The 14,169-nt window shown below is 39.6% G+C and overlaps 1 protein-coding gene across 7 annotated transcripts in view; it reads right to left on the reverse strand.

The window, feature by feature from the left end:
• The window catches only part of PIGN (phosphatidylinositol glycan anchor biosynthesis class N), a 102,804-nt gene that overhangs the window by 69,262 nt on the left and 19,373 nt on the right, over positions 1-14,169 (reverse strand). For 6 of the 7 annotated variants that reach the window (XR_016036695.1, XM_055417479.2, XM_055417478.2 and 3 more), the window contains 7 exons: positions 12,190-12,314; positions 10,952-11,082; positions 9,083-9,199; positions 6,491-6,531; positions 2,998-3,057; positions 1,750-1,842; positions 1,018-1,073 (listed from right to left, as the gene is read on the reverse strand). Coding sequence is in view for 6 of the 7 variants with exons in the window: in XM_055417479.2 (XP_055273454.2) it covers positions 1,018-1,073; positions 1,750-1,842; positions 2,998-3,057; positions 6,491-6,531; positions 9,083-9,199; positions 10,952-11,082; positions 12,190-12,314 (623 nt within the window). In the remaining variant the exon portion in view is untranslated. The remainder of the gene's footprint in view (positions 1-1,017; positions 1,074-1,749; positions 1,843-2,997; positions 3,058-6,490; positions 6,532-9,082; positions 9,200-10,951; positions 11,083-12,189; positions 12,315-14,169) is intronic. The other variant, XM_088833421.1, reaches the window with a different exon arrangement.

Genomic DNA, 14,169 nt, shown 5'->3' on the forward strand with positions numbered 1-14,169 from the left:
TGCCTGCTGATGCAGGAGACGCAGGAGATATGGGTTCCATCCCTGGGTTGGGAAGATCCCCGGGAGGAGGACATGGCAGCCCACTGCAGTATTCCTGCCTGGAGAATCCCATGGACAGAGGAGCCTGGCAGGCCACAGTCCATAGGGTCACAGAGTCGGACACACCTGAAACAACTTAGCATGCTATATAAGTTGTCAAAAACAACTCCAGTGAAGTCACTCAATCACATCCCTACTACCCATATTTCAAACAAATTTTATTTATTTTGGTCAAGAGAAAAATCCTTCCTAATTCAATGGGAATCCTTGCTAACTGCACATGAAGCCCCAGGAGGCGCCCACCCGAGTCAGTCAGCCAGGTTTTGTCTCAAATAACCCCATTCCCAGTTTAAGGAAAGCATATCTTTCTGGGATGGGACAAAATCTGCTGCCCACCAAAACCTGCTCTTCTCTTAGCCCAAGCAGTTGTCAGTGTTTCCCAGATCATTGGCCTTTTCACTTCAAACATTCACCCTAGAGCCTCCTACATGTGCAATGGTTTCCACCACCATCTTTATGCTGATGGCTCCGATATCCTCCTAACCAACTCTCATGTCTATCTTGAGATCCAAATCCCTATTTCTAACTAATTCATGTGTCTTCCAATGCAAGTTAAGCTCAGTAGCCTTCAGCCTCACCTCTCACGCCAGCTCTCCTCTCTTTCTGTAAGCCAGAAAGGCATGAGCATCTCCCCACTCAGCCAGGCTAAGAGCCGCACCCGTCCCCAGTCAAGCCCTGCTGAGTTTATCTCCTTCATGCTTCCTGTCTTTCTACATCCCTGTATCCCCTCTACGAGCCACTCAAAGGTATACAGCACCTGGTTCATTACTTGTGAAACAGAAGAGGCTTTCATTTGGTATATGACACTAATGTACACAAAAAAGACAAATTTTCTAAGTATCTAATCTATTGTGTCAAGCATTCAAACTCAGTCAAAAATTCTTTCTTACAAGTTAATAAAAAACATAAGAGACTTACTTAAATGGTGTAAACAAAAACGATAAAGTAGCTTCTTTTTTCTGAGTCATTTTTACCTGGGAACCAAGCATGAAAATATTTTATATTAGAAAAGAAAAAAAAATGAACTAATTTCATTTTGAAATACAAATATCCATTAAAATAGCTCTTTGGTGATAGAAATAAATGGAATTTTGTGTTACTATCCTACTTCATAAATATTTAAAGAAAATGTTAATGCCATATAGTACCATTACAATAAGCTGAGAATGAAGTATATCAAGCCTGCAAAATGTCATATAATTAAGCTATACTTTTTAACTCTTAGGAAACAAAATAAGCCATGCTGCACTAAAACTATTATGAATGACAGAGCGTTTCATTTAAAGGGTCATTTCTGTAAGTTGTTAATGCAAATAATCATACACACAGAACGACACGAAACGCTGCAATCTCTAAAACTACTTCTACAAGCAAACTCCATGACAGTGTCTTGGTTTGTAGTCTTCACGAGCATACGTGGCACTCTAACAATTCGGGATACTCCTCAGAGCTAATTCTACACCCTCAAACTGATTCATGAAAAGTGCATCTCAGAAATGTGAGACTTTAGGACACTAGTCAAATACAAACAATTTAAAGATAATAAATTATGAAAATCATTTCTTAAAATGCAAAATCAAATATTTTCACAAGATACATTCAGTTTTAAAATTGGAATCATGTCCATATTTGTGTGTGGTCTTGTTTTACCTTGAACTGTTCAAGAATCTGTACTGCATTTGTAAACATGCTCTCTGCTTTGAAGTGATCAGAGGTATTAAGAATGTCTACAGGAATGATTCCCTGTAAATAATAAACACTAATTTAGTATTAGCACTAACAGATGCTCAGGTTATTCTTATAATACAAAACAGACTTACAAGGGAAGCAATAGAGATAAGACATATGGACAAATAAATTCTTGGAAAAATTAAAAAATATTTTTTTAAATCGTAACTGGAAAATGTTCTATTTTCTCACAACATAGATATAATAAATAAAGCAAAAGAGGTGAATTAAGTCTAACATTTATCAAAAGATTACTATATGGCAGGCAGTGAACTAAATGCTCTGCACACACAGAAAGCTACTATGGAGGGCCACAGCCAGCACACTAACAAAAGAAAAGACGTAAGAAAAATAGGAGCACGCTGTTAGGGTTTAGTTGCTAAATCTGTCCAACTCTTGCGACCCCATGGACTGCAGCCCACCAGGCTCCTCTGTCTATGGGATTTTCCAGGCAGGACTGAAGTGGTTTGCCATTTCCTTCTCCAGGGGATCTTCTCGACCCAGGGATCAAACCCGGGTTCTCCTGCCCTGAAGGCAGGTTCTTTACCAACTGAGCTAGCAGGGAAGCTCCACACTATTATACTATACTTAAAAGTGAGCATGTTTTCTGAAACTCTGGCTTCAGTTATAGACACACACACACATTTATGACTACAGGGGTGAAAGGACGCAGAGTTCTGAGGCAGATATAATTTTTTTAAACTTTGACTTGAAGGGCTAGAAAGAATGGCTGATGGGAATGGATTCTGTTTGTCTTTTAGGTTTTCAGCATCCAGTTCCCATCTTAAAAACATTTCCATCAGAAGCTGAGATATTAGATGGAGCATAGTGGGTCTAATGAGCTCCCCTGCCTTCCCATACTGAAGGGTAGACAAGTAATCCCGGCTGGACCACGCAAACACTAACACACACTGGAATCTGCCGCTTTGGGGTCAAGGGACAGACAGCTCAACAGGCACAACGTGGGCCGGTGACGCTGCAGACTGGCTCTGCCACGGAGCTGCAGTGAGTTTCTCTGTCCTGAGTCTCTGGAGCACTGATCTGGCAAACCAGCAATATCTTTGTAATAAATTTTCTTTAAATGGATTCAGAAACACATAAAAAGTAAATTTTACAGTACAATAATTTTTCTTTTATTCTGAGAGTTGATAAGAAAATTGTACTCTTTACCACTGAATTAAGAGGGAAGGGAACTCCAATAAGAGCTGCCATCAACGGTGCAACATCAGCCTGCAAACAGAAGTCAAATCTAAGACGGCGACAGATCAACAAGGACATTAAGTGATTTAATTTGTATAACTGTATTTTGAAAGATAACCATGATATCCATTTTAATCCATTATCATCAAATACTTATTCCATACACAGTAGATGCTGATCTCTAAAAAAATGTCATTTGCTAGAGGTACATGAACTTATGAAAACCTAAATTTGAAACCACTAGGAGCCCCCCAAAGTAAAATATATCCAACAAAAAAGTCACTTATTCTACAATCTATAAGCCTGACCACCTAACAGCTTTGGGTATTATGACAAGGATGCTTACTAGACAGAAAACAAACAGCAAAAGTAGACTTCAACTAGATACATATATATACACACATATATTATATATTAATTAAAGAAAGAATACTGAAGAAGGAGGTTGGTTGGCCAGTCAGTGAAGTCTAGAAAAAGACATCAAGCAGGATAAGAGGCTCTTTAGACACAAGTCTTTGCGCATGGCTTTGGAGAGCCCCCTCCAGGTCCAAGTGTCCAGAAGAGAGGTCCACGATTCCTTCTCCATGGCCTCCCCTCCCCATCCGTCCTGGGGCCGCTCTAACTTGTTTTCACTCTGTCCTCCTCGAGACTGCACTCACTACAGAACTAATCACCTCCATTTTCTAACTGACTGCTTTTGTATTAGTCCCGCTAATGTTTCAGGCAGTCAAGTGCTCAGCTGCCAGAACGCCCAACTTCAAACCCTTTACTCGTGGTCTCTGAGAACTTGGGCACGCTATTTCAACTCTCCAATGCTTCGGTTTTCCTTGTCAGTTAAAAAATGAATAAAGTTTCTCCCTTACAGAATTAAGGCACGATCCAATGAGACAATTTATAAAGTACTGGTAATAATCCCACACTAACCAGCGGCTGCAGACGCTGCTGTGATGATAATGATGCGAACACTCAGCACTGTGCAGACCACCCCCTCTGGGTCTCTGTAACCCCGCCGTTAGTCTCCAGTCTCTGCTTTCTCAGTTCAGTTCATTCAGTCGCTCAGTCCTGTCCGACTCTTTGCAACCCCATGAACCGCAGCATGCCAGGCTCCCTGTCCATTACCAACTCCCGGAGTTTACCCAACCTCACGTCCTTTGAGTCGATGATGCCATCCAACCATCTCATCCTCTGTTGTCCCCTTCTCCTCCTGCCCTCAATCCAGGGTCTTTTCCCAGCATCAGGGTCTTTTCCAATGACTCAGTTCTTCACATCAGGTGGCCAAAATATTGGAGCTTCAGTTTTAGCATCAGTCCTTTCAATCAACATTCAGAGCTGATTTCTCAAGCCCTCATTTATTTTTTTTTAATTTATTTTATTGGAGGCAAGTTACCTTACATTAATATATTGGTTGTTTTTGCCATACATTGACACGAATCCGCCCCGGGTGTACATGTGTTCCCTTTCTTGAACCCCTCTCCCACCTCCCTCTTCCCCATATCCTCCCTCCAGGTCATCCCCATGCACCAGCCCCAAGCATCCTGTATCATGCGTCGAACTTGGACTGGTGATTCATTTCACAAATGATAATATACATGCTACAGTGCCATTCTCCCCAATCATCCCACCTTCACCCTCTCCCCATTTAAAGTTGGAGTTTCGTCCCAGGCTCTCAGTCTGTCTCACTTTCACCATCTACATCCTCTTTACCAAGCCCCATCTCACAGAAAACCGACAACACCCCTGGCCACCTGACTGCATCCTCTCCTTACCCAGCCTCCACTGCCAGCCTCTGAACTGTCCTCCAACAGAGAGACGACCCTGTTGAAAAACCTCAAATCATGCCACTCCCCAGGCTTCAAACACTAAGAGGGCTTCCCCCAACTTAAGGATAAACTCCGTAGGCCCACGAGGCCCTGCGCAGTCCAGGGTCTGCCTCTGCCTCCCATTAAACCATGGTATCTGTGCTCTGTTCACCCGCCTTCTTCAGGATCCTTTGAAATGCCAGGTATGCCCTCCCAGACCTCTAGGCACACGCTGCTCCTTGGCCTGAGAAGCCCCCGCCTCCTGCCCTGGCCTGGCAACCTCTACTCAAGCTCAGGCCTCAGTTTCTCAGGAAGCCTTTGCTGACCACACAGCCTACCAGATAGATCTGCTCTACGCCCTCATGGCTTCCCAGGACTCTTCTGCTGTACTTATCACCACTATAATTTTATATTTATTTGTATGATAAGTAAAGATAAATGTAAAATTTATCTTATTCCTAAACTATAAGCTTCCTAGGGGAGGGACTGTGTCTCCGTTTTATTCACCATTATAGCTGTCACACGAAGTTTAATGTTAATGTTTCAATGTTGAGTGTTAGTGTTAATGTTTGCACAGTGCTTAAACATACTGCAGACACATAATAACGCTGGCAGAAGGAATGAATACAGAATTCTCATCTAATGTAGATCTGAAGCAGTATTCAGAGAGTAACAGAATTCAGTTTTTGATTATGATCCAGTCTGGCTATAAATAATACATGCTCTTATTTTATGAACTTCAAGATATTCCTATCCCTCTGATAGTGATTTTTATTGCAAATTAATAGATTGCTATCCGATGCTATGCATTTTCATTTGCTTGGGTAATAAGCATTCATCTGGAGAGATGAGACCATTCTTAATATGCTGAGAAAGAAAAGGCTTCTGTAAGCACACAGCTGAAAGTGAGACCCCAGGCCTTGGTTTGTCCTCCAGCTTCGGCGGTGAGCGTGTGCGGTGACCTGGAGGAGGTGTAAGATGCCCCTGCCGTTCTGGAGGACACACACCGACACCACGCCTCTCACGTGAAGACAGCCGTCTACATAACATACCCTCAACAAGAAAATTCTGTGCTTCCTATTTACAGGAGATGCCACTGGTCTAACGCTATGCGATTGGCCAGGCATTTTCCTATAATGTAAGGTTTCCTACAATGGAAGGACTCCTATAATGGAAGGTTTCTAATCTATATACTCTTGTCACTTTTTTCCCCACTGCATTTGTAAAAAATTTGAGGTAGAATTAAAGACAAAACTTGTGTTAATAAAAAATAAACAGTACCTGACACACTAAGAGGAAAGAAACCCATTGCGGGGTTTTATTAGATCTGTGCTGCAAGCAGCTGAGCAGGGTAGCCACGACCAAAAAGTCACACAAATGTAACAGGCACGCACATTTCAATTTGCATGATAATTCTGTAAGCAGCCAGCGTTATCTGGAGGAAGTCTTCTCCTTTCAGTTTTACGTGAGGCTGCTTTATTTTGCCAAAAGAAAGATTCCTCAGGGTGAAAACAGTCACACTAGCAGGATTTCTCCTAGTAACTGAAATGTTTTAGAAAAATCTTTTATCATCTTTAATACAATTTTCTTTCCCAGGTTTTTTTGTTCTAAACTTCTTATAGGAGAGAAAATTAAATTTGAACATGATTAAATATAATAAATACCTGATTAATATCTTGTCTCTTCCAGTTCTCCAACTTCCATTCTGAAAGATACAAAATAAACACAAGTGCTGATGTTAAGAATTAAAAAAGAAAAGGACTTATTTTATTATTACAGGTGGTCAATGGAAAAAGAAAGCATTGGGACAGTCGATTTTAAGCCAACTATGAAACACAAGGGTGATAAAAAGGCAGAGCTGCAAACTTTTTAAACTAGAATTTTAAAAGGGTAACTCAATAAAATATATTTGATATTTTCTATTTGATAGAAATATAATAAAACATATTTGATAAATATGAAATCAAATAAAATATATTTGATATTTTCTATTTGATAGAAAATATAATAAAACATATTTGATAAATATGAAATCAAATAAAATATATTTGATGTATTTAATACTTTATTAAACTTCCAAAATGCTCATTAGGGGATAACTGTTTCAAAGCATCAAAAGGCTGAGGAAGGAAAGCTGGAAAAAGGCACATCGCTAACAACCGTCGCACGGCCGCAGTGACAGGCCCGCGCCGGGGAGGCACTAAGGCAGCCAACCGTCCGGTAGTCAATCTGACAACCATCGCACGGCCGCAGCGACAGGCCCGCTCCAGGGAGGCACTAAGGCGGCCGACCGTCCGGTAGTCAATCTAACAACCGCCGCACGGCCGCAGCGACAGGCCCGCGCCGGGGAGGCACTAAGGCAGCCAACCGTCCAGTAGTCAATCTGAGCTTTTCTTTTTTTTGGAATGGCAGCTGCTTGCAAAATACATGAAATTTTTCAGCTCTGATGCTCCTACCACCACTAATTCCAAATGTGAAAGTAGTATGTGCTTAGCAGCTCAGTCGTTTCCGACTCTTTGTGACCTCATGGACTGCAGTCCGCCAGGATTCTCTGTCCATGGGGATTCTCCACAAAATCAACTGCCAAAATAAAGTTCTGTTTCCTAAGTACAAATATACCGTTTAACCTAGCTTCTACTTAGACCCAATCTAATCCATTTAACAGGCTTCCCAGTGACAAAGAATCCGCCTGCCAAGCAGGAGATATGGGTTTGATCCCTGGGTCAGGAAGATCCCCTGGAGAAGGAGGCAACCCACTCCAATATTCTTGTGTGGGAAACCCCATGGACAGAGGAGCCTGGCGGGCCAGAGTCCATGGGGTCAAAAAAGAGTTAGGCACAACTGACCAAACAACACAAACAGTCTATTTAACACAGAGTATTTCCCCTGGTGGCTCAGAGGTTAATGCGTCTGCCTCCAATGCGGGAGACCTGGGTTCAATCCCTGGGTTGGGAAGATCCCTGGAGAAGGAAATGGCAACCCACTCCAGTACTCTTGACTGGAGAATCCCACGGACGGAGGAGCCTGGTAGGCTACAGTTCACAGGGTTGCAAAGAGTCGGACACGACTGAGCGACTTCACTTTATAGGAATACAAAATGATGCAGCTGCTTAGGAAAACAGTTTGGCAGTTTGTGAAAAATAAAACATAAGGAACATATGACCAGTTATTACTCACCTAGGTATCTACCCAAGAGAAATAAAAACACATATCCATACAAAAAATTTTATACAAAGGTTCACTGCATCATTGTAAAATAGCCCAAATGTGGAAACAACCCAAATGTCCATCAGATGATTGAACAAAATATGGTATATACATACAATGGAGAGAGGAGTAAGGAGTGACTGCTAATGGATAAGGGTTCTTTGTGGGGTGGGGGAGAGCAATGAAATGGCAGAGTAGAGGCAAAACCGTGTGAATGTGCTAAAAACAATGCAATTACACACTTTTAAAACATGAATTTTACAGTATGAGAATTATATCTCAAAAAAATTCAGAAAAAGAAAGAAAACGTAAGAAAACTTATACAAATCCAAAAATCTTCTAGTAGAAACACCTAATATAGCTGTGAGTGCACATCCCTGGAGAAGGTTTTAAAAAGAAAATTTCCAGGCCTCACCCAGACTCATGGAATTGAAATATCTAGTGACAAGTTATAGAAATCTGTAATTTTTTAAAAATCTGTGTTCTTAACAAGTACTTTGAATCAGTTGACACAACCAATCCAGAGAAGGACATTTGGGAGGAATTTATTTTGTCCAATTAGTAAAAGCTCTGAAATTCTAAAAAGACCCTTACCTTACAAGATAACCAGAGCTCCAAGGAAAAACAAATTCCTTTTTATCATGGATTGAGAAACAAGGAGGCTTGCGCAACAGAGAAAGCCTTCAAAAGTACTAGAGACAGAGCAAAATCTGTCCAGTTTTAAAATATAAATTGTGACATATTTGGGGCTTATCTGATTGATAGTCTTTGCAGGTAAGATCTAAGCCAAGGGTTTAATCTGAGTCCTAGAGTAATAAGGTTTGTGAAAAAAGAATAGTACACTTGAACTTTCATAAGGCAAATAATAATGTGTATTTTAAGCTGAATATCATAAATGAAATAATATAAACTATACAAAAGTAATACACGGAAATAGTAATGTCACAAATAACAAAATGGAAGCTATAATTTGAAGAGTCACTTTTTAAAATTAAACTTTGATTTTAAAATGTCACATTCATAAAAACAATAAAGGTAAGCATTCCTACCTTGCAAATAGGAGTCATCAAATTTCTGAGCTGACACTTTTTGGGGAAGCCTGATTCCAGCTCCCCAAGCGATAAAAGGAGTACAAGTCTCTAAAGGATGACCAGCTCCATGGGAGCCTACAAGTAAGACATAAAGAGCAATGTAAGTATATAAGATGAACCTATACCCGATTAACCTATACCTAAATTTTTTTTTTTTTTTTCGGGAAAAGGCAATGGCACCCCACTCCAGTTCTCTTGCCTGGAAAATCCCATGGACGGAGGAGCCTGGTAGGCTGCAGTCCATGGGGTCGCGAAGAGTCGAACACGACTGAGTGACTTCACTTTCAGTTTTCACTTTCATACATTGGAGAAGGAATGGCAACCCACTCCAGTGTTCTTGCCTGGAGAATCCCAGGGATGGGGGAGCCTGGTGGGCTTCTGTCTGTGGGGTCGCACAGAGTCGGACACGACTGAAGCGACTTAGCAGCAGCAGCAGCAAATATTTTTTAATACTTCGCTGTAAAGAGTTGACCCATAAAGAGCTAATTTCCACCAGCACACTTCCAAAAGCTTGCATCTCTACTTAACAATTAGTTTTAAAATATTCTCCAGGCTAGTCAGAGCATCAACAACAAACAGGCAGAAAGAAAAACCAGAACATCAGTGGAGTGGCTCTGGTTGAAAGGAGAATAACAACGTACTGCAAGGAGATCCAACCAGTCCATTCTAAAGGAGATCAGTCCTGGGTGTTCATTGGAAGGACTGATGCTAAAGCTGAAACTGCAATACTTTGGCCATGTCATGCGACGAGCTGACTCACTGGAAAAGACTCTGATGCTGGGAAAGGTTGGGGGCGGGAGGAGAAGGGGACGACAGAGAATGAGATGGCTGGATGGCATCACCGACTCTGTGGACATGAGTTTGAGTGAACTCCGGGAGTTGGTGATGGACAGGGAGGCCTGGCATGCTGTGATTCATGGGGTCGCAGAGAGTCGGACATGACTGAGTGACTGAACTGAACTGAAGGCTTGGAGAAGATGCCACCAGATGGCACCGAAGAGAAAACCACAGGGAAGGCTCCCCTGGGGAGTAGCCGCCCAAGTCTGGGGCAGGCGGTCGAGGCCAGGTCTGCTCTGAAGAGGACAGCAGAGTCTCGGTCTGCTCTTCTTCCCGGCCACTCTGGCTGGTGAAGCCCAAACCCCCTTATAAAGTGGGACCCGCTCATCAGAATTCTACACTGTGATTCGGGGACCCAAGTCTCAGCATTGCCTTGATTTGCTCTCTGGACACACTGTGTCTGCTTTGGGAGTCTGACAGAGTAGACGGTCTCCTCTAGTGGACAAGGTCAGTAGCCCTAGGTCCCCCAGCAACACCACCTTAAACTCACGCCCTATGCCATCACATACAGTTACTTCCAGGGAGATAAACGTGGGTTTGGGGGGTTTTCTCCTGTGTGTGTGTGTGTGTGTGTTTGCACGCATGCACACAGTCAGTTGTGTCCAACTCTGCAACCCTGTGGACTGTAGCCCTCCAGGCTCTGTCCATGGAACTTTCCCAGCAAGTATATTGGAGTGGGTTGCCATTCCTACCCCAGGGGATCTTCCCAACCCAGGGACTGAACCCGTGTCTCTTGTCTCCTGCACTAGCAGGCAGATTTTTTATCAACTGTGCCACCTGGGAAGTCAAATGAGAATACATTCCTTTCATAGTTAGAAGAAAGATTACAAGATTAGTCTTTTTTACACTAACATTTTATACATACTATTATGTGCTAGACACTTTACATATACCAAGACAACTAATCCTCTGCAATACCCTAAAATATTTGCAAGCTACATTTACCATTACTTTAATCATAAAGTATATATTACTTAGAGACAGACTAACCCCAGTCTGTCATTCCATGGTCAGCAGTAAAGATAAATGCTGTTTTTCCATCATTTCCGTAAAAATTTTTAACAGTAGACTCAATTTCTTTCACTTCTTTATCAACTAATTTAATATTGTCTGAATATTCCCTGTTTAAAAAGAAAGAGAAGAACAAATTAAATTATATTAATTTGGCAAAATCAAATTTATTCAACATGAATTTATGATAAAGTCAATATACTTTTAGATTTCAACCTTAATGTTTTTAAATCAGAGCTCTGTAGATTGTTAAAAACAATTTTTCCTGTCTTAAAGAAGTAAAACAATCTGAAATCATTTTCAAAAAAAAATTTTTTTAAAGTATTGATTAGCAAATAGATTTTAAGTCTTTTAAGTCTTTTTAAGCTTTTTAAGCCTCAAATGCAACAATGATGACTTTTAAATTCATGTCTCTTATAAGATAAACTAGGTTGCTTTTGCCACATTTATCAAACAGGTTAAGTATCACTGTTTCAACCATAGAATATTTCACTCTTTAGCGTGTTTATGATATAATATAATACATTTTGGACAAACTATATTTAAGCTTTCCATACAGTTGAACAAGGGGTGGTTTAGTATAAGTTTTATTACTTAAAACAATGCATTGTGTTAAAGAAGAGAAGCATGAGGTATTCATTACTGGAAGTTAACAGACTTTACTGTTAGTTAGACTAATCTAAACCTAATCCAAAATGAAAAATCAAAGAATAATATTAATTCTTCCTATCTTATGCTTTGCAAAAGTGAGAAAAACAGTTGCTATTTTATATAAGAAGTACTACTGAAATATAGTATACAAAACTTCATACTATTATCTGCTAGATATAGCACTGATTAAATGGAACATAAGGAACAGCTAGTTACATCTTTTTGTGATATAAATATTAACATCATAAAATGCTTTTTATTTCAAAATCTATTAAAATCCTTCTAAAATATAATCTTTTTCTCTCTGCTTTGATAAATGAGTAATATGGAACACACGTACAGAATATATTTTACTTATATTAACGTGTAGTGTGGTTACAGCACATGTGATTTTAGCCACAATATCATACTACATATCATAAATTAGAATGTATTCTACTTTAGAGTTATTTAAAATATAAGCTGTGTTGTGATCATTACAAAGAAAACATTACAGTACTTTAAAAGTTCAAACAGAACAGGTATTTCTCTCAAAACCATGAAATTAAACACAACATTAAAATTACCTTGATGATGGTCGATGAGCATGTCCATTTGTGTCTATTCCTAACAAATGTAAGAAAAAAACTATTTTGTCTTCATTTACTTTAGAAAACAAAGATTGGTTGTTTCTGGCAGCATGAAAGAATTCCTATATGTAACAAATCAGTTAAAAATTTTTAGTTCATTAATTTTATTTAAAAAGTAATTCCGATGAAAATATTTAATTAAACTTACACAGAACTAAAAAATTAAACTGTCCTATTTTGTTTAAATTTGTCCTCAGGACCTACCAACACAAAGTACTTGTCAGTTCAGACAGCTACATTCAAAAAACAAGTGAGCTATTTTCCGTGTTATAATTAGGCTGAAAAACGACTATAGAAAGGGGATCTCAACTTCATGAAGTTCTAATAACACTGGAGAACTATTTTGACAGGAGCCAAAATGGCAACAATTTAGGAACACTTTATAGTTTAAAATGTTTTCTTGCTTCTTGCCCTGTGTCAGCACCCTAATTCAACCATAATTTCTCACTTGGAACGGTGCAAATAGCCTATTTCTACCATCCTAAGACTTGAATCTCTGCTTCACAAGGTATGATAGAAAAATGTCGACATAATGAATGGAAATACAGCTCAAAAATGATAACTTCACAGTGATACACTGGACTCAGAAAGCCCTCTAAGAAAAGGGTTCATAAATGTCTTTAACTATATAAGATGTTAATTTTAACAAGGTATTTAACTTTCCAATAAAAGTCTGAAGTATTCCGTCAACTAACTCTTCATTATTACAAACATTAAAAAAATATAAATGGTGCCACTAGAGAAACTACCTATTTCTGAATAGGAAAAAAAAAAACAAAACACGAATACAAATGAAATTAAACATAAATATACATTAAATATAAATAAACATAATCATCCTTAAAAGCATAAAATGACCCCCTAGTTTTCATATTCTAATTAGCCCCTAAGAAACTTTAAATCTAGATGGAAATGGGAAGCTTTTCAAGAGAAAGGACTTATATTCTAAAGATGTAATTGAAAAGCTTACGAGAAACAAGAAAACTTAGCAATTGAATTGGAGTCGAATTTACAATCTGTTTCATGACTGATATTATTCAGCTTTGTAAAAAGTGCTGTTCATTCAAGCGTGGACACACGATCTGGGAAACCATGAAATACTAATCTTGCAGAGCTCAACCTGATAGATTCCCACTGCCTTTTAAAAAGTTGGCCTTTTGCACACAAGAGGTGAAATACACGCCTAGCTTCTTCCCCACTCCCAGTATTTAGCATAATTATGCCCACCAACTCCATTGTTTTCTTAGCTCAAAGGCACTTGTTCTTTCCGTACTTAAATATTTATTATGCATTGTGGGAGAGTCCATGCATGCTCCCTTTTTCTCTAAGTAAAATTTCTGATTTTATGGGAACACGTCAGTGTTTCAAACTTAAAACCTACGTTTCTTATTCTCTCCCACAGCTACCTGTCTGTGCCTTTTTGGTTATGGCCAATGAGACAGAAATCAAACACTTCAGTCAAAAGATGATGTGTCTTTTGAAATAAATTTAACTATTTATTAAAGTCTTTTAGAAATAAATTTAATTTAGTAGAAGAGAAGGTCCTTTTCAATCCTGTGTATTGTTGACCTAAACACTGAAATAATGGCTGGAACTCCAGCATCTCCTGTCATAAGACGACTCAGAAGCTAAGGCCATGCTCTGAGGACAGAAGAGACACTTAAGAGGCCAGGTCTTAATGACACTGGGGAGCCACCATGGCAATCTGGGACTACATCAATCCTGGGCTGCCTATTGGCATTATCATTCACTGAGAGACAAACTCTAAAGCAATATTTTTACTCTATTACAGAGTTCCTCTGGAGTCCAAGTTATCATTATGCTATTGGCCTGAGATGCTCTTCTCTATATGTAATCCCGGTCCAACCATTTCTTTGTTTCCTAGGCCTCTCCAGAGATTATCTCAAAACTCACAGG

Source organism: Moschus berezovskii, chromosome 28 (assembly GCF_049115385.1).
Source record: "Moschus berezovskii isolate FMDL1 chromosome 28, NW_MosBer_1.0, whole genome shotgun sequence".
NCBI classification, from domain to species: Eukaryota; Metazoa; Chordata; class Mammalia; order Artiodactyla; family Moschidae; genus Moschus; species Moschus berezovskii.